Source organism: Anolis carolinensis, chromosome 3 (genome assembly GCF_035594765.1).
Source record: "Anolis carolinensis isolate JA03-04 chromosome 3, rAnoCar3.1.pri, whole genome shotgun sequence".
NCBI lineage: Eukaryota > Metazoa > Chordata > Lepidosauria > Squamata > Dactyloidae > Anolis > Anolis carolinensis.
The window spans coordinates 33,710,807-33,737,831 of NC_085843.1; the positions used below are offsets into that span (position 1 = coordinate 33,710,807).

General features: G+C 40.4%; 1 protein-coding gene across 5 annotated transcripts in view; it reads right to left on the bottom strand.

Moving 5' to 3' along the window:
* Window positions 1-745: 745 nt before the first annotated feature.
* The window catches only part of LOC100559189 (NEDD4-binding protein 2-like 2), a 36,083-nt gene continuing 9,803 nt past the window's right edge, over window positions 746-27,025 (bottom strand). Inside the window, exons 6-11 of one of the 5 annotated variants that reach the window (XM_016992613.2) lie at window positions 24,978-25,127; window positions 6,994-8,681; window positions 4,051-4,136; window positions 3,885-3,930; window positions 2,519-2,708; window positions 746-909 (exon numbers count right to left, since the gene is read on the bottom strand). In XM_016992613.2, the coding sequence (XP_016848102.1) occupies window positions 2,611-2,708; window positions 3,885-3,930; window positions 4,051-4,136; window positions 6,994-8,681; window positions 24,978-25,127 (2,068 nt within the window). In that variant the 3' untranslated portion in view covers window positions 746-909; window positions 2,519-2,610. Of the gene's footprint in view, window positions 2,709-3,884; window positions 3,931-4,050; window positions 4,137-6,993; window positions 8,682-11,924; window positions 14,167-19,440; window positions 25,128-27,025 lie in introns of those variants that run through there. The other 4 variants (XM_062974704.1, XM_062974705.1, XM_062974707.1 and 1 more) reach the window with 4 other exon arrangements.

Consider the following 27,025-nt stretch of genomic DNA (forward strand, 5'->3'; position numbering starts at 1 on the left):
GTGTATAGATCATGTTGCACATTTCTTTTTACATAGGGGTACACATCATTATATTGTTTCTCTGCTTTGTGTATGTTTCTTAACTGAGCCGTTTTCATAGCCACGGTGTGTGTTTCTGTGCCTTCAAGTCGCATGTTGACTTGCGGTGATGCCATTAATGTTATAGGATTTTTTAAGGCAAGAGATGTTTTGCCAGTTCCTTCCTCTTATAAATAGCTTACAGCAGCTGGTATACATAGGCAGCCTTCCATCCAAGTACTAACTAGGGCTGATCCTGCTTAGCTATCAAGTTCAGAGGAGACAGTGAGCTTTTAATGAATTTTAAATTAGTTGTGTTTTAATCTTTGTACTGAGTTTTTAAACTGTATTTTTTAAATACCTATATGTTGCCTCGGGTCCCATTCTGGGATAAAGACAGGGTATGAATAAAGAAAATATTTAGCTAGAGCAAGCATGAGGAAACTTCGGCCCTCCAGGTGTTTTGGACTCCAACTCTCACAATTCCTGGTCTCAGGCCCTTTCCTTTTCCCCCTCAGCCGCTTAAGCGGCTGAGGGGGAAAAGGAAAGGGCCTGAGACCAGGAATTGTGAGAGTTGGAGTCCAAAACACCTGGAGGGCCAAAGTTTCCCCATGTCTGAGCTAGAGTATCAGTCACTTATTTCTTTGTTAACAAATAAACAGAATGCAAGCAGGCAAATCAACATAGATTTCAAATGGCTCCCCGATGGTAAAATGACAAAACATCATTCAGGGCTTAATTTTGTTTCAGAACCCAGTTCAGAGGCTACATGAATGGGAAGCTAGGTAAAAGGATCATCAACCTATACTTTGTGTTTTTCCTCATCATTTATAATTATTACAGCAGGATGTTAACCGGAGTCCATCCATGATGAAGAAAAAGTGAACAATTCTGTAATACAAAAGAAAACCAAGTAAGAAAAAAAATATCCAATCAAATACTACACCTATTTTACGGCAAAGTTTAACACTTGTTTCAGAATGCAATCCGCACATGCATAATTACAGTGTTTGTAATTAGCTGAGATTTATTGTTCAGTCAATACCTTTTGAAGTACTTTATCTTCTGGCTAGGAAAGTGACAAACATTGTCCTCTACACAGATTTTTCTCCCTTTTACTAGTTAACCTTTCACTGGTTGTTATTTTATGATGTGCAGTGTGCCATCAGTAGGCATGTTTCATTGCCCACATAACAATGACTAATATTCAAGGGGGGAAAGAATGAAGTAAATCTAAGTGCAATGGACGAAAAGGGGAAATGGACAGAATAACCTCAGGAACTAAACAGGGAATGGAAAAGAGGGTGTGAGATCAGTCTTTATAGGCAAACCTTATGAAACCAACAACCTCTAATGCCTGTTCTGAATATTTAAAAGATCACAGATGAAAAAGCTCACTGTTGACTTATGGCAACCCTATGAATGAGAAACCCCAAGTCATTCTCTCATCAACAGCCCTGTTTAGGTTTTGTAGACTTGGGGCTCTGGCTTCTTTAAGTCTATCCATCTGGAATGTGGTCACACACTTTTCTTACTGCTTTCTATATTACCAAGTATTACTGACTTTCCTGCTGAGTTATATCTTCTCAAAATATGTCTAAAATACAAGAGTAACCTTACTTCCTTTTTAATTTGTTGCAACGTATAAATCTGCTACCATGAAACGATCATCAGATACCATTAAATGCAATCAGTATTTCATAATACTAGATCTATGCTGACATGAAGAATCACAAAAGGTAAGCAAAATAAATAGTTACTGTATATACTCAAGTATAAACCAAGTTTTTCATCCCTTTTTAGGGGCTGAAAAAGCGCCCCTTGGCTTATACTCTAGTGAGGGTCCTGGTGGGCTCATATTTGGGTCGGCTTATACTCGAGTATATAGGTAATCAGCATTGGACAGTCTTGTCTTATTATCTTAAATTACAGTTTTTGTAAATATTCAAAAATATTTAACCCACTGATCTCTAAATTAATGTAATGTTATTGATATCTATTTTTATTTTTATCTTTGAAATTTATCAGTAGCTGCAGCATTTCACACCCTCATCTTATACTCGAGTCAATAAGGTTTCCCAGTTTTTCATGGTAAGGTGCCTCAGCTTATATTCGAGTCGGCTTATACTCAAGTATATACAGTATTTATAGTGTTTGTTCCTCCTATGTCATTTTTTTCTGGTCCAAAATTTCTCTCTCAACACTTAGGGTGTGGAGAGAAGAAGCTGGTTAGATAGTTTATGTGGCCCAGACAGAAGATATTCACATGCAGAAAAGATCAAGGCTTAGAATTAGCCGATAATGCACAAATATCTATAATAATACAGAACAAAAATGTATGTGTATATACACTCTTGTAAAAATCCCAAGAAATGTAATACAAATCACGTTTCTACAACTCTATATTAAAGTAATTCTCTTCAAACTATATTGCATACAACAAGGCTTAGAATAAGCCATTCAAAATAGAAGAAATAGACTCCACTTTTAAGATTGTTACCTTTCTACACAAAGCAGTTGATGTTTACTTTTAGACGAAAATTCAGAATAGATCACCACTGCTGCTTGAATTTGGTATCTAAGCAGATTTTGTCAAAACAATGTTTCTTGCAATGAGATCTTTTGGTTAAGTTCAGAAGAGTTTTCTCTCTCGCCTTCATCTTTATTTGGCTCTTCTAGGTCACCTGCATCTTTTACAAAGAAAGAAACAGCATAACCAAAACAAAGTCCTACATGGTTTTACCACTGTGGGATAACAAGGATCCTCCTCCTTCTCCAGAAGGTAAAGGGAAATGCCTCTGGTTTCCATCTCCTGTTGAGGCTGATAGAACTACATGCCTTTTGTGCGCACAGTTCTTTCTGTAGAAGCTTCCCTTTATTCTTAGAACAAAGAGCCTTATCCAGTCATCTAGGATAGCTTTTCCTCTGTTCTTAAATAACTTTTAAGTCTTTGGAACTGGCTCGGTTGTGGGGATCTAGCCTAATTCTTGAAGAATTTTACAAGCTTTGTAATAATTCCATGGAGTGAGAAAGTGTGCATGACCTAGATAGCAAGCATTCGTTAAGGAAAACATTTTTATCACTATCCCAAGCTCCTATATTCAAAGCAACTATGCTTGTAAAGTAAACCCAGTGATCTCAAGACCACACCTATACCATCTGGACTGCAGGGGCATCTCTATTAGATGATTGGTAATATCCTATTTTAGACTGACACGCCCAGCAATAATAACGTTTATCTGCAATATGCAGCTCTTAGTAAGAAATGAAGTATTTTTGCACCATGCTTCTGTAACACATACACCAGGAAGGCCCTATACTGAGGCTCTAAATATGCAGGATATGCCAGAAAGCCAGAGTGTAATCTCCCATGACAGTTACTAGCACATTACAGTATTCATTTGATCAAATACTGTCTTCATATTTCAGTCAGCTCGCTAGGTGCCAATTCCACAGAAACAAATGAAAACAAAAATGTAGATAAATGTAAAAAAGGTAAAGGTTTCCCCCTGATATTAAGTCTAGGTGTGTGCACATCTCCATTTCTAAGCTGAAGAGCCGACGGTGTCCATAGTCACCTCCAAGGTCACGTGGCCGGCATGACTACATGAAGCATCGTTACCTTCCTACCAAAGCGTTACCTCCTCACATTTGCATGTTTTCAAATTGCTAGGTTGGCAGAAGCTGGGGCTAACAGGGGGAGCTCACCTCGCTCCTCGGATTTGAACCGCCAACTTTTCAGTCAGCAAGTTCAGCAGTTCAGCGGTTTAACCCACTGATAAATTATATAGATAAATGTAGCTATAATAATTTATCATTCTCAGAATGTATCCATACTTCCTCCAAGAAAAAAAATGTGTACATACCTGTCAAGGAACCTTCTTCTTTTAATATATTATTTTTCTGTTTCTTCTAAAAAGCAAATGAGAAATGTTACATGTATCCTTGCCTTCTTCCAGCAAGAGGAATTATTGTGGTATAAATTCAGGATTGCCTGTATAGTAAGACTAGTAAAGAAACTAACATACATACCTCTACAGACATCTTCCACTGTAAATAGATCTCTTTTGAGGTTTCCCACTCAAGGGGAACTACATAATCATCTGGTAATAAGGTCTCTACAAGATAAGATTTTTGTATTACATGATTATTGAACCAAGAAGTAAGCTTGGCATTTACTTTTAAAGACTAGAATGTTCTAGGGACGATTCGCACATGCAAGTGTGTCCATTCATTTCTCCTTAACCCGTATATAATGAGGAGCAGTTGTATAGGTGCACTAACATAAACAGTGTTTGAAAGATTAGGAGATCTGCAAATGACATAAATGGAGCTAGATCATTAATCGTTCATGACATGTGCAGTCAACACTTGATGCTTCAGTCATTAATACAGGCAGTCCCCAAGTTACGAACAAGGCTCTGTAGTGTAACCTAGCCATATATACATATATATATACACACACATACACACATACATATATGTGTGTGTGTGTGTATACATTCATTCATTCATTCATTCATTGGATAACATAGGGAAGAGTTAACATCCCTGTGATGTTTGTCTTGCTGTCTGTGCCCGATCAGAAGATTTCACCTCACTTCTTGTACATTGTTCTGTAGACAAGGATTGGTGAAAAAGCTTCAGTAGAGACCCCTTTCCCCCATTATAACCCTTTTAGGGGTGAATTTCCCTTTCTAGAGATAGATTTCTCTCACTTCCTATTGTCTCACCCCTGTTCTTAACTAGAAGTTATTTGTTACTCAGATGTTTGTAATTTGGGGACTGCCTGTGCAAATTCAGACCCTCAGTTAATGGCCTGGACATCTGGAGGTATCTGCATGAGTGTTAATACATTATAGCCAGCTCACCACATAGAATCATAGAGTTGGAAGAGACCTCATGGGCCATCCAGTCCAATCCCCTGCCAAGAAGCAGTACACACATTAACTGGCGTTAGGGGCAACAGACCCCTGTGAAAGTCAAAAAAAGCAAATGTGGAAATTGCTTTATTTTTAACCTGAGAAAACCCCTCTCAGCTAGCTCTGATTTTTTTTCTATGCCATTAAAGGGTGAAAAACTAAAAGAAAGCATATAAGAGTGTGAGTGAGACAGCAAGCAAGACAGAAGGATTATATACATATATGCATTATTTAACCTCCCTGAAATATTCTGGGAAGTCAATCCTGAAAGTGAGAATTGAACAGGTTTAGTGCTAAATTCCCCACATCAGTATAACATTTCATCTGTTAGCAGGTATTGTGAATGTTCAGAAGCTGCAAAGGCACTGGGAAAACTTGAACCCTTTAGTGTTTGAAGCAGAAGTGGCTGTAAGTATATTGGAAGTGAAGATCCGCAAATGATTCAGCTATGAGACCTTGTCAGAAAAAAATTATCATCTCGCTGAAACCGGATACAGAACCAGTATTTTAGTCGTGAGTATGGATATTAAGAACAAAATACAACTTCACTGTGTGTTTTTCTTGCTGCAATGCTTAGGTCTCCAATTTTTTTAATTCTGCAACCACAATGCAAGACCAAGTACAGGTACTGCAGAAAAGTCTGTAAGAAAGCCCGACTCTGCTTTGTCTTCACTTTTTCATTAAATCAGTGTCTTTAGTGTATTAAATGATGTATTTCAAAGTAAAGGCCCAGCTTTAAGTTATAATACAACATGACTTTAACATTTAAGTATTTTGTAAGATAATATTACAGCATTGTTTAACATATATGCTGTGCATTGCTCTGTTCAATGATCCCAAAAACATAATTTTGCAATATTTTCCAGTTGATAACATCTGCTTAATGTGTGATTTTATAGTCTTAGAATCATGGAGTTGGAAGGGGCATTATGGGTCATTAAGTTCAACTCCTTGTTCAGTGTAGGATATCTCCAGCCTCATTTTGAAAACATTCAGAGAAGGAGACCCCACCAGGCAGTTGGTTTCATTTTGGACCATGACATAATGAACTGGGCCTTTGTGGTCCAGCGCTAGGTACCTCTAGACTTAAAAGGTCCCAAATAATAGGCCTATTACTGTGAGATATCTGGAAGAAACATATGTCTCAAGAATGTGTATTGACGCAATACACTGAACATCCACCCTGATGACAGTTGGAAATCCAGGTTCATATAAAATATTACTAAAATACTTTTAAAAAATCATGCAAGACTTCAACATGCAAATTCAGACCCTCAGTTAATGGCCTGGAAAATATAAGACTGTGGTGCTACTGACACGAAACAAGCATGCAGTTGGCCTCATGAATGGAATCTACACATAAAAGACTGTGAAATAAGTATAATTTAAATATCAACTGGGAATGATCAAAAGAAAAGATAAAGCCACACAAAAGATTTCATACTATTTAAAACAAATATTTTGAAAAAGTATGCTGCATTCGATTGATTTTTCAATTCTTGTTCCAAAATAGATGCCATCATTACTCAAAAGCATGTAATAAGTTTACATTTCTACCAGGAAGCAAGGGCATAAGTCTAGCAATGGATAAGATACAACTTGTAGATGACTGCTAAGGTAGTAAAGGTAAAGGGTTTCCCCTGACATTAAGTCTAGTTGTGTCTGACTCTGGGATTTGGTGCTTATCTCCATTTCTAAGCTGAAGAGCCAGCGTCCATAGATGCCTTCAAGGGCATGTGGCCAGCATGACTGCGTGGAGTATGGTTACCTTCCCGCCAAAGCAGTACCTATTGATCTACTCACATTTGCATGTTTTTGAACTGCTAGGTTGGCAGAGGCTGGGGCCAATAGCGGGAGCTCACCCCACTCAACGGATTCGAACCGCCAACCTTTCGGTCAACAAGCTCAGCAGCTCAGTGGTTTAACCCGCTGTGCCACTGGGGGCCTCCAATTGCTAAGATAGGAACACCTAAAGCCGCAGTCCAAATTGTTTAGAGAAAATTGTACTAAGCATTGCTATTTTCTTTCTTTTCATAAAAAGTAGTGTAATTACCCAATGTAACTCCTGGAGAACCAAAAAGTTCTACTAGTTGAGTGGCAAATGTTAGTGATATAGGAAGCCCCAAGAAACTGGATCTAGCACTTAATGGATCTTGATTATCTTTGATTTGGGAAGCGACTTTTAATCCTGTTTCATGAAGTTGTTGTGTGTTTTCTAGTGTTTCAGCAGATGACCCTGTAAGACACCCAGTTAGGTCTTTAACTGAACACAAAATATCTGGCTGACTGGTTGAAACTTCTGAAAGTACTTTGTCACCCTCTTCCGCAGTGTTAGCTTCTACACTCGGTCGATCAGAAGGCAATAAAGCTTCATAAGAAACAGAAGGACACATCTGAACTGGAGCAGCATTTGCTGCTGAGTCCACAGATTGTTTCACAAGTTCTTTGGAATTATTACAAAAAAGATATTCCATATTAAGTTGAGAAACATTTTCTACAGCATCAGAAGATAGGGGGCCTAGGTTTTGTTTGCTATTTTCTCCAGTGTCTTCATTTGAAATGTTTTCTTTCATCAGTACAGCTACCTCCTTTACCATTTTCTCTTCCTTTCTAACAGGAATCTGTCTGGGTACATCAAACTTGGGGGCCAATTTGAAGATCCTTTTGCTTTTTCCTTTTTTGTGTGGTGAGATTAGTGTGGTTACATCATTGCTAACACTGCCATTAGTTCCAGATTCAATGGAAAAATTATCTATTATGGTGCATGGCATTTCCCATGTGTTCTTAGTTAATAATGATGGTACAGGACCACTAGTAAAACTGTTATTTTCTTCTAACGCTTCATCATTTTTGTTTTCTGTGAATTCTTTACTAGATCCATGATCAAGTAGCTCTGCTGTAGTTTCTGAGAAAGCCTTTTTAGATTTCCTCACTTTTTTTGGTCTTTGATCATATATGATTTTAGATGTATCCTCAAGCCAAATCCGGCTAAATTCACTTTTATCAGAGTTTACATATGGTTTTTTGGCAACCATGTCAAAAGAAAAGAAAGCCCAAGTATTTGTCTCATTTCTCTGTGATACATCATGCTGATGAAGACTGGTTGCTTCTTCCTTGTCACTTAACTGTTTACTTTCTAGGCTCAGTCCAACAGCACCTTTAGTGGGTCCATCTTTGCCTTTCATATTGGTTAAGCCAATCCTATTATCTGAACCATTATGGTCCAATTTTAGAGAACAGCTTGGATGGTTATATTCTGGCATGTTGCTCCTGCTTTCTTCAGAGATTGAACTTTGGGTTCCATTTGACACATGATCACCAAGTGACTGTTCAATTATGAGTTTCTTTAGAACAGCTGGTAAACTTGCTACAGACAAACTATTGTTTCCTGCAAGAACATCTGGATCTGGTGAATTGCCTGAAGTCACTGGATGCTCCACACTGGAAAGAAGGATGCTTTCTTTTTTCAACATAGAAAGTTTTACATCATTGTTGTTGGCTGAGCCATCTTCACCACCCTCTTTGGACTCATTTGAATGTTCAGACACAAATGCTGGTTTTCCGCTGCCTTCTGAATCTTCATATCCGCTCTGTGATGAGTCTTCATCACTTGAAGTTAACTGTCTATTTGATTTTTCTCCCATTGCTTTTATAGCAGCATCTTTCATTTTTTGGCTTCTCTTTCGTTTCCTCCTCTGTTTCATCTTGTGCAACTTGTCCTTCTTTTTTATGTCCGATTCCCTGAATAAAATAAAGAACTAGATATAAACAAATTATTAAGAATGATCTTAGAAAGCATTCATTACAGATGTTATCATCTAATTAATCGCTTTACATCTTAGCAGGCCATTAGGCATAATTTTAGAATAAGCCATGCCACATAAATCTCTGTCATAGTTCTATGCCACTCTTAAAAATATTCAATTATATTTCTTTTTAAGAGGAAGAATTGTGCCCACAATCAAGACTGGTAGGCAATGGAGCTGTTGTAGCAAGAAAATCACCCTTGGCAAATAGTACGGCTGCACGTCTTTGGGCCAAATACATTTTTAAGCACTTTTCAAACACATCTTTGAAAAGTGTGTGTTACTATAATCCAAAATGGATATAACTAAAGCTTGTATCACTGTAGGCAGATCAGATATCTCAAATAATGTGTGCAACTTGCATGTTAACTAATACTGATGCACTCCTGGTCAGTACCAGTACTAAATCCAGTCATATACTCAAACTGCAAGCGTGTCTCACTCGTGTAATCTATACTGCACAGGGTGAATTCCCGTTACCTGGTTTGCCTTTTGTATTTTTTTTTTCAGGAGCATCTTGTTTCATGTTGATTAAGCTTCAACTTGTTTGCCTTCATCCAATCTGATACCCAACCATTGGTCCTCCAGGTGTTTTGGACTTCAGTGTCCACAATTCCTAATAGCTAGTAAGCTGGCTGAGAGCTGAAGTCGCAAAAACTTGCAGGACCAAAGGTTAGTAATCACTGCTTTAGATAGAAAGTCTGTTTGCCTCTCAATATGTCTCCCAGGTCTGCCATTGTCACAGGGCCATCTGGAGAGGATCCATGAAAAGCCTTCTTGATGGATGCTCCATTCCATGGGAGGCTAGGTTGATTTTCTCTCTCCTCTCCAGCAAATGAAGATTATGGTCATTTTTATTACATTGCTTTAAATTATTATTTTTAACTTTTCAAAACCCCTTTATCTGTTTTTAGTGCTATCTTTCACATCCTTGTAACCTGCTTTAGATCCCATGTCAGGAGAAAGGCAGGATATATGCCAATAAGAGCAAAAGAAAGGGAAGATCAATTCTCAAAAATGTAGTAGAGTGGGAAAGACTGCATCCAAAGCAGTAAACACTTCAAAGTAGAAACATGCAAGACCTATTTAATCAAGATAAATGCGACCATAAGATGTTGGAGAAAATGAGTTTTATTTAAAATTTGGAAAGACAATGACCAAGTAATTTTTAAAAGCATGTTGAGTGGCTTTTGAAATTAGAGACAGAAGATTAACCTGTAAAAGCATACACAATAAAATGAGTGCCAAATTTTGAGCATAATGTTCATTTCGCTGTATGGAGAAAATGTGGTCCAAAGATATACAATATACTTTGTGTAGTAATTTACAAGAAAATATCTATCACCCCCATTTAAGCTGTCAAAAATGTCCCATATTTGCTATCATTATTTATATGCCACTTTTTCTCTCTTAACATGACTTAGCGGCAAATAGTACTAAAAGGGTAACATATAAAATTAAAATGTTTCAAATTAATGCTGGGGATGTCAAGATAAGGAGGGCGCCTGTTTCATCTTTGATGGATTTGTAAGAAGGCAAAAGTAACTGTTCTAAGATGTCTGTTAGTCCCATGCCCCACCCCAAAATTAAAGAGATTTTGCAATGTTAACTAAAATAGTTATGTTGCCTTTTCTTTTTCTTCCTTGTCTTTTCTTCTTCTGAATATGTATTGCATTGTTTGTGAATTAGTTTACGTACTGATGAAAAAACTGCCGCAAAAGATCTGACGGTAGAGCTTTTGATAATCCATTTTGATTCCTTTTAAAGTGCTATTTCATAGCTTTAAAGCAGTGGTTGGCAACTGTGGCCCTCTCAAAATCAACGTCCCTCATTTCTAAGCAGCACAGCCAAGTGATTATGGGAGCTGCTACCCAGTAATCTACCCTGTTTCCCCGAAAATAAGACAGGGTCTTATATTAATTTTTGCTCCCAAAGATGCACTAGGTCTTATTTTCAGGGGATGTCTTATTTTTCCATGAAGAAGAGCTCACATTTATTGTTGAACAACAAAATGAACATTTATTATATACACTGTAAAGTAGTTGTCATCACAAACCAGCATAACCAGACAAACTATGAATCCTATCAAGAATTTCTTGTTACTACCATTATTTACATGTGCAACAATCTATGGTACCTCTTGCAGTTTAGGTTTCACAAGGTTTCCACGCTGATTTCTCTCTATTCTAGTTTCAATGTAGTCATGAATGATGAATAATATAATATACTATAATAATAATATGATAATATAATAATAATATAATGATATACAATATATTAATGAGATAATATAATATAGGATATAATAATAACAGAAAATGATAATATGGTATTAATAGGATAATATAATAATGGGATATAATAACAGAATAGCATAATAATATAATAATAGAATAATATAATAGAATAATAGAATGGAATAGAATGATATAAAATATATTAATAGGATAATATAAAATGGAATTTAATAATAACAGAATAATAATATAATAATATGAAAATATAATAGAATAATAATAGAATAATATAATGATATAATAATAATAATAGAAAAATATAATATAATGATTTAAAATATATTAATAGGATAATATAATAATGGGATATAATAGTAACAGAATATGATTATAATAATATGGCAATAGAATAATAGTATAAAATAATCAGTTTCATGGCATAGGATAGGAAGATGAGAGGAGAATCCCAATGCGTCCTGTACCTTTAAGGAGCGAAAGCAGCAGGACGAAAGCCCTCTTCCTTCCCTCCCTCCCACCCTCCCTTGCCCTGGCTCCAGGAGCCAATCAGAAGCCTCTGGGAAGCAAGGCAGCATGGCCAGGAGGGAGACGGAAGGAAGGAAGAAACGGCAGCGCGCAGGGAAGGTTTTTCAAGCCTCTGCTGGGGAACAGGCAAGGCAAGGCAGGGAGGGAGGGAGGCACAGAAAGCAAGCACTTTCCCTCCCTCCCTCCGGTGTGTGTATGAGTGCTGGTTCTGCCTGGCAGCCATGCTTCCCAATGGAACTCTGCTGCAGCCTTAGTTGCTAGGTCTTACTTTCAGGGGAGGCCTTATATTTGGCAATCCCCCAAACCCCTGCTAGGTCTTATTCTTTGGGGTGTAGCGGAACCTTCGTGCTACGGTTCTTGTTGGCGCAGTGGAGGAATTTGAAGACGGACAACTGAAGGAATTTCCCAGAAAGCAGTTTTATTTCGCTAATGGCCACTAGGGGTCCCCCTAGCACAAAGTAAGTGCTTCTCCAGGGGAACCGCCCAGTGGCATGCTGAGTGAACATTTATACACACTACAGGGTTCGGGTTATGCCCGCCCACAAGCAAATTCATTGGCTTAGAGTTGTGACGCTGCCCAATCGGTGCTGACTAGCAGGCCGGCTGCACCCTTTTTGTGCCGTGCTCACAAATCTTTCAGAGCGCCTGCGTACGCATGCTCTGTTTGTTTTTCTTTAGCTTTCATTTCTTCAGAAACACATGATTTCCCAGAAGTCACATGTTTCTGTGAGTTTATGCACCCGGGTCGCTAGCTGTCGCCATCTCTGCCCATATATGGTATTTCCTGGGGTTCCTTAACCCCCCCCGCCTCACTCCCCCATTTTCTTTTTGCGAAGCGCATGTACAAAAGCTGAAGCAAAGCATTATGGTTCCATCCAATCCCGCTTGGCTTGGAGTATGGCTATCTTTTTTTCAGGTAAAGATTGTGTGACACACCTAGTACACATTTGCATCATTATTGGAGTGCAACACATAACTATGAGAACAATGAACAATCCTAAAATCCCTACCAACAATATGTTCTTCAACCATTCTATTGAGGGTAACCAGCTAGTCACCCAGGAGAAGGGAGACCAACCTTCTATCTCCTGGACATTATTGTAAATTAACTTTTGTAATGACTCGATGTCATCTTCAATAGTATTATTCAAGTTATGAAATTTCACTACACAACGTCCTCTAACCATGGCGCATAACCCCCCCCTGGCCGCCAGTAGGTAGTCAAGGGCCAACTTATGCTGTAGGGCCATCTGGCTGATTTCTTCTACTTCAGACTGGATTTCCCGGAAAATTTTACCAGTGGCATTTATGGACTTTTCAAGGCGGCAAGTCAGGCCTAGAACACTTCTACGGTTTGCTTGAGCTACAATCCCTGGGTAAGCACCCAGTGTCAACAAGCCTGTGATCAGGCCTCCTCCTACACGGGAGGCTTCTGAACCTGACAGGGCCTTGTTGATAATGACCTCATCCGAGCATTCTGGTCCTAGAGGGCCTGTTTGCACAATGTCCCGTTTCAGGCGCTGATGCCCTTTGTGTAAGACCTGAACTGGGAATGTCAAATAACCCACACCGACACACTGGTAGTTGCCGGGGTGATAATTTGTGGCCCATTTATCAAAGAAAAACCATAGATTTGGATCCCTAATTTGCCATAACGGACAGAGGCTTTTACCTAGGCTCAGTTGGGTTAATTGTTGCAGTATGTTCATATAAGATTTTAGGCCCTCAATAGAATCATTCACACTAAATGTGGGATAATCTGGATACATGCTAGCCCACTCGGTTGCGGTTAGATTTAATCGTGAGACATAAGATGTATTAAATCGTCCATGTAGATAGAACCGGTCTCGACAATGGGAATAATTGCCTAATCGGGAAAAGAACGCCTGCCTAGTTCCCCAGTGTTTCCACTCAGAATTCCATATTCCCGATCCTCCACAACAGAAGCACAAACCCCTGGTGGAGGTATGGTATCTAAACCGTCGAAACCGAGTTTTATTTATCCTTTGCGGTATGCTAGAAAACACGGTAGGTGGACCCTCCTGAGCCTTGGACAATCCCTCCAACACAATCTGTGGTTCATCAATTAAATCGGGAAGAAATGAAAAATCTCCTACGGTGAGGGGGTGTTCATATATTAATGCTACCTCTTTCCCGTGCTGCTCAAACATATAATTGGCATGTTCTTTTATCCAATTCCCATGTGCTCTTTTTCCAAAAGAGAGAATAAAACTCAGCACAAATAATATACCAAGCACAGTGCGCTTTCCTCCCCTCCTCATAGCTTGTCTCCCACTTTTTCCTCTCAAAATGTCTAGCCACCATCTCCCGGAGAGCGCCTTTGTTGGGCCATGCTGCGACATACTTGACCACCGACGCTCCGTTGCACCCGAAGGGATCAGCTTCATGGCCTTGTTGACCCCTTAGGGAGTTGCCGGATGATCCTGAGTCTCAGGTCCTCACCAGGAACTCGCTCCGTCCGCCACTCCTCAGGTGCTAGTTTTACACGGGTGTAATGTATCCACGGCTTAATCTCCTTCACCTTCACTGCAGTGGGGGTAGACAGGAGCACAACATAGGGTCCTCGCCACTTGGGTCCCAATGGCTCAATCTTCCAATCCTTGACCAGAACCTCGTCACCTGGTGAAAAACAATGTAGAGGTGTGGTAGGGAATGGTGGGTTCAATTCAGAAATGTATTTTTCTAACTGCTGCATTTGTCTGCCCAAAGCCTGAACCTGGGCCAATGTCTGTTTCTCTCCTATGAGGTGCTGCTCAGCTCCTGTCTCTAAAGCTCCCTTCAAGTTCAAAGGGGGTCGTCCATAGAGTCTTTCAAAAGGGGAGAGTCCTGTCCGTTTGTGTGGTGTACATCTGATTCCTAATAATGCCATGGGCAAAACCACCGTCCACGGCAATCCTGTCTCTTGGCAAAGTTTCCCAAGCTGAGCCTTTAATGTCCTATTCATTCTTTCCACTTTTCCAGAAGATTGGGGTCTATATGCACAATGTAACTTCCATTTTATGCCCAAAATTCTACATAATCCTTGCACAGCCTGTTGAATATATGCGGGGCCATTATCTGATCCAATTTCTAAGGGTATGCCAAATCTGGGAATAACATCTTTCATTAGAGCTCTTGACACCTCTACAGCCTTCTCAGTTCTTGTAGGGTAAGCTTCCACCCATCCTGTGTATGTGTCCACGAACACCAGTAAATATTTGTATCCTTTGTATGGGGGCATTTCTGTAAAATCAGTGACTAAAGCTTCAAAGGGTACCCCACCCACATGTTGGACTCCTGGTGGCTTGAGGGGTCCTTCTCTGGGGTTATTTTTGATACATGTCCAGCATCTTCGGGCTGCTGCTGCCGTTAGGCTATGTAATCCATCGATATACAACTGTCGTCCTAGCAGATTTGCCAATGCCATTTTTCCTAAATGTGTGTTTTGGTGCATGTGTTGGACTAAGTGCCATGCCAAGTCCTTAGGGACGTAGACACGGGCGTCTGGCATCACTATGAGTTTTCCTGACCACTGACCCTTCTCCTTTAAGGCCCATTCTTCTTCCTCTGGTGTATATGTAATGTTATGTTCAGTTAATTCTACCTGTAGGGCCATTACCTGATGTTCAATATAGGGCAGCCTAGCTGCCTCTTTGGCTGCCAGATCAGCCTGCCTATTTCCTTGCACTACGGGATCGTCTCCACGTTGGTGCCCTTTACAATGCATCACAGCCACCTGCCTTGGCTTCCAAACCGCCTCCAGGAGATCCACAATCTCTCCAGCATGTTTCACGCACTTTCCTCCAGACGTGAGGAGCCCGCGCTCCTTGTACAGTGCTCCATGTGCGTGGAGGGTGGTGAAGGCATATTTTGAGTCTGTGTAGACGTTAACCCGCTTTCCGCTTGACAATTCCAACGCTCGGGTCAGGGCAATCAATTCGGCCTTCTGGGCAGACGTCCCCGGGGGCAGTGACTCTGCTTCCAGCGTCTCTCCCCCCCACCGAACAACCGCATAACCTGAGTGTCTTTGATTATTTTCCATAAAGGAGCTTCCATCTGTGAACAGAGTGTCGTCCACCTTAGTTAGTGGCACATCCTTCAAATCCGGTCGACTGGAGAATACCTCATCCATCACCTGGGCACACTGATGGATCGTGGTGTCTCCTGGAGTCGGGAGCAAGGTGGCCGGATTCAGAGTGGAGCAAGTCTCCAGGGTCACCAGTGGGTTGTCACACAACAATCCCTCATATTTCATTAACCTCTCACTTGTGAGCCAGCGCGGTCCCTTAATGTCTAACAGTGCCTTAACGCTATGGGGCACCTTAACTGTCAGTGGCTGTCCTAGGGTCAATTTATTCGCTTCTTTGATTAAATCTACTGATGCTGCCACAGCCCTCAGGCAAGGTGGCAATCCACGAGCCACTGTGTCCAATTGCTTTGACAAGTAGGCAATCGGCCTTTGCCATGAACCTAGTGGTTGGGTCAATACTCCAACCGCTGTTCCTTCCCGCTCTGCAGCGAACAGAGTGAATGGTTTTTCCAAATCGGGCAGTCCTAATGCTGGAGATGACATCAATGCTTCTTTTAATGCCTTAAATGCCTGTTGACATTCTTCTGTCCACTCAAATGGATCTTCTCTTCCACCTCTCGTAGCCTGGTACAGTGGCTTAGCCAACACGGCGTAGTTGGGGATCCACTGTCTACAATATCCTGCTGATCCCAAAAATTCCCGCACCTGTCGCCGGGTACTGGGAGTGGGGATGGCACAAACAACTTCCTTTCTTTCAGCTCCTAACATCTTCTTTCCTTCGGTCAGATGGAACCCCAAATATTTCACCGTGGGACAGCACAACTGGGCCTTTTTCTTTGACACTTTGTAACCCTTTTCTTCCAATGTCTTGAGAAATCTCAAAGTATGCTCTTTACAGCCCCCTAGTGTCCGGCAAGCGATAAGCAGGTCATCTGCATATTGAAGCCAAATTCCCTCTTCCTTAGGTATTACAAAATCCTGTAAGTCTTTGGCCAGGGCTTGACCAAAAATGGTCGGGCTGTCCCGGAACCCCTGAGGAAGGCGTGTCCAAACATACTGGGTCCTTTGCCCTGACTGCTGAGATTCCCACTGGAAAGCAAAGATCGGTTGGGATACAGGGGCCAATCGAATGCAAAAGAATGCATCCTTTAAATCCAATACAGTAAACCATTTGGCAAATGCTGGTACTAGACTCATCATGATGTATGGATTTGGCACTACCGGGGTTAGGGGAACGGTGACTTGATTTACAGCCCGCAAATCTTGGACTGGGCGATATTCTCCTTGTCCTCCTGGTTTCTTGACTGGGAGCAGGGGCGTGTTCCATGGGGAACTGCATGGTACCAATATCCCATGCTGCAGAAGTCGCTCTAGATGCTTTCTGATCCCCTGCACTGCCTCTCGACTGACGGGATACTGTGGCTTGCATATGGGCCCCATTCCTCTTTTCACTTCCACCACCACCGGTGGAACATATTTAGCTAATCCTGGAGGATTATCTTCTGCCCACACTAAAGGAGTCTCATGCCATGGCCATTGTATTTCTTCAGTAAAAATCCTAACTTGAAACAGTCTCCATTCCTCTTCCATGGGAAATGATAGCTCCACTTGTCCATTCTTCATGAACTGGAGTTGTGCTTGTAATTTTGATAAAATGTCCCTTCCCAATAAAGGGACTGGGCAGTCTGGGAGATATAACATCTTATGCTTGACCTGATGTCCGGCCAGATTGCAGGTGCGTTCCTTAAGGAAGGGGCACTTCTGGGTCTTCCCAGACACCCCTATTACTTTCGTAGTTTCCCGAGTTGGTGGACTAATTTTTGTATTTACTACTGATTTTTCGGCACCTGTGTCCACTAAAAAGTCCAATTGTTGGTCCCCGATTTCAAGTGTGACCATCGGCTCCCCGGGGTCCAACAAAACAAGAGCCTGGCTTCCTCATTCCTCTCCTCCATCCATATCTTCCCATTCTTCTTCCATCACAGCTGCTGCAGCTATCACCTCTCTTGCAGGAAAAGGTACGTAGTTCCCACGCCCTCTTCCCCTTCCTGGGTTTCTTCCTCTCTCAGGCCTTCCTCTTTCTCTCGGTCCTTCCTGACTTCCTTCTCTTCCTTCTGGGCATTCACCTTTCCAGTGTCCAAACTTCTTACATTTAGCACATTGGTCTCGACCTAACCTCCGAGGGGGGCCCCTTCTTCCTCCTTGTCCCCCTCTGGCATATCCTCCTCTTCCTCTCTGTCCACTTGCACTTTGTTCCATCATGGTAACTAATGCTTGGTATTCCTGCTTCTTCTTCCTGTCCTTCTTCTCTTCTTCTACCTGGTCCCTCGCCATATAAACTTGATCTGCGAGTGCCAACAATTCATTCATAGTCTTTCCTAGAAATCCTGGTTGCTTTTGAATCTTTCTCCGGATGTCAGGAGCCGCTTGACTGATAAAAGACTGTTGAATCGCCCTCCTACCGTTTTCATCCTCCAAATTATACGGGCTATACTTTCTATATGCTGCCTCCAGCCTTTCCAAAAAGGCTGTTGGTGACTCAGATTTTTCCTGTACCACTCCCTGAATTTTTACAATGTTGACGGGTCGCGGCGGGCCCCTCTTTACCGCTTCTACCAATATACGCTGGAATCCTTTCAGTCTCTGCAAATGTCCTTCTTCTGCGGTGTCCCATTGGGGATCTATTTCCACAGGAAACCTCTGTGCTCCCCACTCGGCTGCATCACCATCTTGTGGGGCACCAACCTGGGCTATGGCTACCCCATTATTCAACACTGCTCTTCTCTCCTCTGATGTGAACAACATATTCAACAATTGTCTGCAATCTTGCCAGGTGGGATTATGGGTTGCCATAATCCCTTCCAATAGCCTAGCCATAGCTTGGGGTTCTTCACTATAAGGTGGAGTATTATTTTTCCAATTCAAAATGTCACTACTACTAAAAGGCACTACCTGGTATGCTTGAACTATCTCATTCCTGTTGTTTATCACAGGCACCGTTCTCAAGGGCATCTGGAGGGCCGGTCCGGTCGGTGAATCACCAGACCACACCGGAGCTCCATGTCTCCGAGTTTGTGCCGGAGAAGCATCACTGGGCATCCGTTGTGACTTCTTCTTTTCCTTTGTTTCCTCCTGATATTTTTCTAGGCTAGGATAGTGTTTCTTGGCCGCTTCGGTTGACTCCGAAGAGTAGGGTGGGGGTCTCGTTCCTAGTGTAGGTGCACCGGGGGCTGTTCCCTGGGGTGGGGGGGGGGGGCGGTGGCAAGGGTGGCGGCAATAATTCCTGTTGTCTAGCCTGTACACTCAACTGTAAATCTGGGTAGTCCTCCTCATTGGATTGGAAAACTTCCTTCTTTTTCCCCTCCTTCTTCACCACCATACATTTGCCATTCCTGCACTGTCGAACCCAACCTGGATCTTCTCTAACTACCCGTTCCCACGTAGCAATATAGACCCACTGGTTCGGATGATTCACAGCACAATATTCTTCCACTGTTCGGATCAGTTTCAGATCCCACGTTCCTTCTACTTGCCAACCTAAACCAAAATCTGGCCATTCTCCCTGACACAAATTTCTCAGCCTATAATCTCTTAGGTCCCTTGGATTCCCTGCTACGGCTCTGCTAGCAAAAGAGCCAAAATTATCTAAGATGCATTGTAAGGGAGTGGAGCTCTTTGAATTTTTCCCTCCCATCCTGCCTAATAGAGGGGACTGTCCTGGCCTGGGCACCCGGCCACTCACGGCATGCGTCAGGAAACACAAGACAGAACCCCTTTCTACCTCCCTGGGAACTTTTTTTTTTTGTCCCTCCCAGCGCTGGCGTTCCCTTAATATCTCATGCAAACCCCTATACTTGCCAGATTTCTGTAGACGTCGGACCAACCTTCGCCCCTGGGCTTTTTCCCCTGGATCCTTTTCCTCCTAGCCGGTTTCTGTGGAACCTCGCTGATGTTGCAGCTCTCACCGTCAGTCGGCGTTGGCATTCAGAGGCAAGCACCGCAGCCGGTCGTGTAGTATTCAGGGGCCCCTTCTCGTCTCACGGTAGTTGCCTCAGGCCCCCACCGCTGAGTTGAGGCCGTCCCGCCAACGGGATCCGTCTCCAAATCTCCTGGCCCGTCTTATAGGAAAAAATCACGTCGGGGTCACCAGAAAATGTAGCGGAACCTTCGTGCTACGGTTCTTGTTGGCGCAGTGGAGGAATTTGAAGACGGACAACTGAAGGAATTTCCCAGAAAGCAGTTTTATTTCGCTAATGGCCACTAGGGGTCCCCCTAGCACAAAGTAAGTGCTTCTCCAGGGGAACCGCCCAGTGGCATGCTGAGTGAACATTTATACACACTACAGGGTTCGGGTTATGCCCGCCCACAAGCAAATTCATTGGCTTAGAGTTGTGACGCTGCCCAATCGGTGCTGACTAGCAGGCCGGCTGCACCCTTTTTGTGCCGTGCTCACAAATCTTTCAGAGCGCCTGCGTACGCATGCTCTGTTTGTTTTTCTTTAGCTTTCATTTCTTCAGAAACACATGATTTCCCAGAAGTCACATGTTTCTGTGAGTTTATGCACCCGGGTCGCTAGCTGTCGCCATCTCTGCCCATATATGGTATTTCCTGGGGTTCCTTAACCCCCCCCGCCTCAGGGGAGGTCTTATTTTCGGGGAAACATGGTAGAAGCTCACAGTAAACCATCACTGTTCTAATGGTTTAGGACAAGGGTTCTAATAAATTATCTCTTAAGGCAAACCAGTAAGACTGTTTTCATATCCCATCTTTCTGAGTCACATTGACAGACAAACAAGTGTGATCTCCCTGTAACTACATGCACAGTGTTAAACTGATTCATTGGACACCTTCATTTCTTTAGGGAGCTGTTTGTTTGAGATACTACTTTGTGATCTGTCTCATTTTAACTTTTGTAGGCCTGGTTTGGATACTTTGAAAGTTGTTTCATAAGCCTAATTGCCTTTGGCATCTTTTAGTAGGGCATTTGCTTAAACTAAAATAAAGCTCAATAGAACAGTGTGTAGTAAGCTATGAAAGCTCTGTCTTAATACATAATTAACCTTTAATCCTCTTCCTTTGTTTAATTAAACATTATGAGACTTGTTCTCTATCATTTGCTATTTACATAGCCTGCCTCATAATGCATTCGTTTAGGAAATTTATGTGTCCCACTGTTTCCCAAAAGATCAGGTATTCTGACTTCTCTCACTGCTACTAAGCCTTCAAAGAGCTCAGCAGGCAAAGAGCATTCACCACTTGTGAGTGGAACCAGCCAATCATAGCTCATTAAATGCAATGAAGGGTTAACCTTAAGGGCAGAAAAGTGGCAAATTCAAACTGGCAAATTTCCATTCAGAATGATTTCTTATTTTGATTCTACTTTTTGTTTAATTTCATTCAGTTTTTATTTTATTTTTCTGGAGCTGCCAGGGGGCCCCTGGGAAGCTCTTAGGGTTAGGAACCACTGTCCTAGAGAAGTGACTCTGCAGCAGTTGAGCAGAAATTTGCCAAGTTGATTTGCTCTGCAAAAAATAAAAATAAAAAAATGCAACCACAGGTGTTTCATTTTTTATTATGTCTTAATTTAGTCCTATTGTTGCACTACAGTGTACTGTAGTTCTGTTGTAACACAAATAGTTTCATTTATTGAACTTTGGAAGAATTTTATATATGGCCAAATGTTGACAATACATGTATTAGTTGTAGTTGAGAATACAGATATTATGGTAAATTTCCAATTTCATTGCATGGATATTGCACAATTGTTAGGTATCGCTTTGCTTTACATTCTCTTACTATCTATCCCCTCTTCCTCCCCCACACAACACTACTTCTAAACACCATGAACTTGTAAGACATAGGATAGGCCTAAGGGGTCTGTGTTACCTCGAGGATTGCCTTCACCCATACAATCCGCTCCATTCAGCCAGGTCCTCAGGGGGACATTTACTTCAACCACCCAGAACCAAACTGGCAACTGTCAGCCAGAGGACCTATTCATTAGCAGCCCCTAAACTGTGGAATGATCTTCTAGAAAGAGGTTCAACAGCTAAACTGGCTGTATGAATTAAAAAAAAACATAAAGACCTTTTTCTTCTAGCAGGCCTACGCAGTCAATTTTAACCTATAAATTTTAAATTGGTATTTTATAGATGATTGATTTTAATGTTTTAATCTTATGTTAATGTGTTTATAGTTTGTTTTAAATAGATTCATATTTTATCTATTGCTTTTTTAACCCTGTCATACCCTGTCAAGAATCTTGCAGAGAAGAATGCAAGAAATAAAATGTATTATTATTATTATTATTATTATTATTATTATTATTATTATTATTATTATTACCATATTGAATCCACTTATTCACACAGCCACTTACATCCTGACTCCTGAGTATCCGATCTAGGAAGGGATCTTGAGGGTAAAAGGGTAAAATGAGTGATGGGATTCCTAGGGCTAAACCTCTTTACTAAAAAATAATAATTGTTCTTGTTCCTATCTTTTTTGGCATCAACACAAGAGAAATATTAAAATGAGAAAACATTTCTGTACCAATGATCTCAGAACGCAGATCTCCACTTGCAAGAACGAGAAAATATAAAGTGTTTCTTGAAAAACCCTGACCGTTTTTGCAAGGAAGACCCATCTTCACACGAGTACATTGCACTGACATGAGCTATAGACAGAGCTCCTCAGCCTACTATCCTTTTGTTCCACCAAAGTGAAAATATGTCTCAACAATTACTAAATACTGATGCAATAATTAAAAGTTATATGTTACAGATATTCTTTTAAGATACTGAAGTTATCAGACACTGAAAATACTGAAATCCAATACTGAGATACATTTGCAAGACTTCCAGCAGCAGGTTAGAATCTTTTCAGGCAGGCTTTTAAAGATGAAGGTTTCTAAGACCAACCAGGAGTGCTATGTTTTATGTAGTTTAATACTTTATTTAATGGTTTTATTGGTTGTAACTATGTAGTTTTAATATTTATATGTTCAATTGTATTTTAATGTTTATAATATTAGGTTTTAATTCACACACTGTTAATGGTTTTAATGTTAGTGTTTTGAGTCTCCTTTGGCAGGGAAAAAGTGGAGTATAAATACTACTACTATTACTAATAATACGACTGCAAAATATTGTGAACAAACTAAGATGCAAAATATCATTCAAAATTTTAGATTTAATATCAAGTTTCCATGAAAAAGTATTTACACGTAGTCCATAACATAAATTAAAAACACAAGGCAACAAACATTAAACTTTCAGAATTTATTCCAGATTTTGATTCTGAATTATAATATGATTTCAGTTCTATGTTTAATAAAACAAATCAGGGAATAGAAAGCCACACTAGAACAAATCTTCAATATTAAAACTAAAACAAAAAAGGAAGTGGGGCTTGTAAAAAATGTCCACACAAAAGTGCATTTCAAAAGACAATGCTGTTATTTTAGGAATATCTGAGTCAAATATGAGACTCAGTACAAGGCCTTATAGTTAAGATCAAGATATTACTCTGAATAGCTCTGATTCTTCCTCTCTCATCAGATTTCTGTATGTGCAAAACCAACAAATCATCCTTTGCAACCCTCTACTGATCTTTGCCAACAAGGGGAAATACATACAAATATTTGTAGAAGTTTGTCAGAAGTAAAATACAAATAGAGCCATCTCCACAGCTTTAAGCCCACGCTTAAATATTTTAATCCTGGATAAGACAGGTGACTTTTTTCTCCATCAAAATGTTGACATTGTTGTGGATCCACACTCACCTAAAATATCTGGACAAACATGAAAGTTACTATTCCTCATAATTTTTTTCTTTTGTATGAATATCCTTGGATTAGAAGTGTTACGTTTAGTAATTGCTCCTCCAAATTTTGTCATTGAAACCTTTCACTTTGAAATATGTGTATAGATATATTCTAAATGAATATTTTTCCTGCAAAACAAAACAGGTGCTGCAGCACTTCTACTCATGCAAAAAACAAGAGGCAGAATTCCTTTGAACATGCAAAAAACAAGAGGCAAAATTCCTTTGAACATGCAACCCTCAATGCCTTATAAGATGTCTTTCAGGAGAACACTTTAGAGGGTACAAGAAGTTATGCCTAAGGACGATATCTAAGATCTGTCGTACAAAAATAGAGTTACTGTGAATCATCATCATAGACTTTACCAATTAACCTAGAGATATAGGGAAACAAAAACCTCATGCTAGCCCCATGGTAAATTTTGAGGGCCTTGAGCTCCTCCTCTGCCACTTTATGACCGAAAAAAAATGCTAAAAGGTAAGTAATAACACCCATCAAAACAAGATACAACCTCTCAACCTCCAGCTGTTTTCCAAAGTGAAAACTGATATTGCAGAAACTTTTGGTTTCAGGTTGTAGCACCTCTTGGGGACACAAAACTGACCCTTGGGAATTTGCCTACCCCTAATCCAGCCCAATGCTGTTGACACAGATTAATTTCAGAAGAGGTTTTTCTTTTTCTCCACCCTTCAGCTAAAGCTCTAGCTTCACCAGTTTGAAGACTGCCAAACTTTTAATCAAACAGCAGGAATTTTTCTTAAGTAAACTCCATAACAATGTGTGGGCCTGTGAAAGCAAGAGCAGTATAACAGAAAACATACAACCCCAGAATATTTGTCAGCTTGTATCATGTTCTACATGAAAACAAATTTCATGCAAAGAACAGTGTAAAAATTTTGAAAATGTAAATCTTGATATTAAAAACTCAGTAAATACTGAACTTCTGCAGATTCCTTAAAAAGTATAAACTGGTGCACTGGTCACAAATTTTAGCTTTAGAGTTTTGATTACCTCTTTTTGCAACAACACTGTACAGACAAGAACCAGTAGGTGAAATAATTAGAACTGAAGTTGCTGTCAAAACCACTAAGAAGCAATGATTCAATGACCCTGGCTATATTAAAGTTATTATTTTGGTTGATGGGACTTCTTTAAAAAGTATTGTCTTCTAACTAGAATTCTTAAAAGAAACTGCACAGCAATTTCCAATGTAAATAAGACCCTCATGTTACAAACCAGTTTGAACCATATGCTGTAAGCATAATCACAAGGTTTAATTAAAACCAAGATTAGTACAAATATAGAATTTCAAAGTATTTAATGGCTGGTCTCAATATTATATATTTACACTGTTTATGAACAATATCCAAAAAAGTAATTATTTGCATTAAGACATTTTAGCCTCAAAGCAAAGTAGTTAAGTAGTTAGACAAAAAAAAATCAACATATAGTTAATCATGCTTAAAACCATCAAATTCAATAGTCATAAATATTTTAATTCTGTGCTGAATTATAGTCCTTATAGTGTACCCAGATTTATGTTACCGGCAATTTGATACATTAAAAGTATTCCAAGAGTCTGAATAGCCTTCCCACCTCTGTCTTCTTTGTGGTGGCGGTGGCGGCCTTTGTGAAGTTTTGTGAAAAGGTAACACTGAATTCATGACAATGGGTATTGACATTTGATATTCATATCTTTCCAACATTTGTACAATCTTCTCACGACTGACCCCATGCTCGTTCCTCCTACAAAACAAGGAATTAAGTTCAAGTACGATCAACTGGCATTTTTTTTCAGATTGTCCACTTCAAGAAACATTCACAAACTACTTATATCTATTTGACCACAAGTAAAACAAGCAAACATTAATTGAAAGCTGAAAGGAGTAAAAGTTTATCTCTCCTGCCACTCCTTGCTTCTTCATAGATCTTTATTACTAAAAGGTAAAACAAACAAAAATACCCCATCTACACTGCCAGAATGGTTGCTATATTATGTGAATAGGAGTACAAAAAAGGGGGGGACTGTGCAAGAGGCTAATAAAAGATGAGCATATGCCTGTGTTACTGAAAGCCTGCTGCTGTTGCTTGTCCTGTTTCCCCTCCATGATCCTGACATGTTGCTTCCCGCAAAGTAGACCCCTGAGCCCCAGCAGATCCTATTAATCCAATTGGATACCTTAGATAGGGTGAAACAGTAGGTCGATAATAAATCATGACATAACATCTCAGAGGGCGGAATTATGTTATTGAAAATGAACCCCAAGAAAAACAAATGAATTACTTTCCTCACAAGGTCCCACTCTGTCCTTCCTCCCAAATCCAAAGACTGATTGAGGTGGATGGGAATCACATTATCCCAAGACCTTCAAAAATACTCTCAAGTGCCCATCATATCCTAGGTGTGCCAAAATTCCATTCTCAGACAATCCCAGAGGACGGACACAGCAGGCAACAGATACATTTCACATTCAACCAATGACAGTTTAGTGAAAGTCCCGCCAGCCCCCTCAGCAACTGATATTCATAATAACCAGCAACTGATATTCATGGACCTTTAAACTTCCAGCCAGTCTGCAGCCAAGTACGTGCAAGTCTCCACGCCCAATGATACCAAGGATCCTGAAACCTTCACCAAGTGCCTCCATTTTTCATGTTTCACAATGTGTGTAACTTTTTAATAAAATACTCCTGCTTAGTCTTAAAGGACATGATGGATTTGGGAACTGCCCCCTTCAGTGTCCACTCTGGCCAGAGCTGAATAAATTGATTTCTGTCCTGCCTTCAACTCCTGCTATGTATCTCATTGAACTGATCTGGAGATGTACACACTGGAACAGAACTCAAGATTTTGGGTATCATGAGTGCTTGACGTTTTTGGAACAATTCAAGGCTTTGACTATGTGTATATTTGATCAGCTATCTCCTCCTAATTGTTGCCCTGTACTCACCCTAAATTTGGTGGTAATACAGTTCTTATTTGATGAAGCACAAAGCTTGTTGGTCCAAAATCTACAAGCTGCCAGCCCATATATATTTTAAATTCAGAGCATGTAAAAAAACAGCAGGGCAATTACTTTATAACAGTTTGAGGGGAAGTCCAGGAGGTACAACTGGCACAAGATGGAAATTTAGAGACCTTGAGGAATAATAATGCAACAACCAGGTGAACTTACCAACAGGATAAGCCAGCCTGAGTGGATATGTGCTATTGCTCTTATTGAAGAATAGCACTGACTACCATTGCTTCCCACGGAAATGTGGATGGCCAATGTGGGAAAGTAATGCTAGCTAGATAGGCAGGGAAATTCTTTGAGGTACCACTGGCAAACATTTCTGCCATGTAACTCTTTCTTTACTCCTGGCCACTTGGAATCAACAAACAATAGTATGCTAAATACCTGGAAGTACATTTAGATGAAAAAATATTTAAATAAATTCAGATAAATCTTAAAATATGGAGTAAACAGCTGTTATTTGTAAGTATGGGTACGCCACAAAATGCCATGTGTTTCTCATATTTTTCAAAGGATAATATATCTATTGTTTAGACAGTTCAAGCAGAAACAAAAAAAGGAAAATAAATTCCTTGTTGCAGTTCCATGTCACATCACATGCACCTCAGAAGTGGATTTTCAAATGTT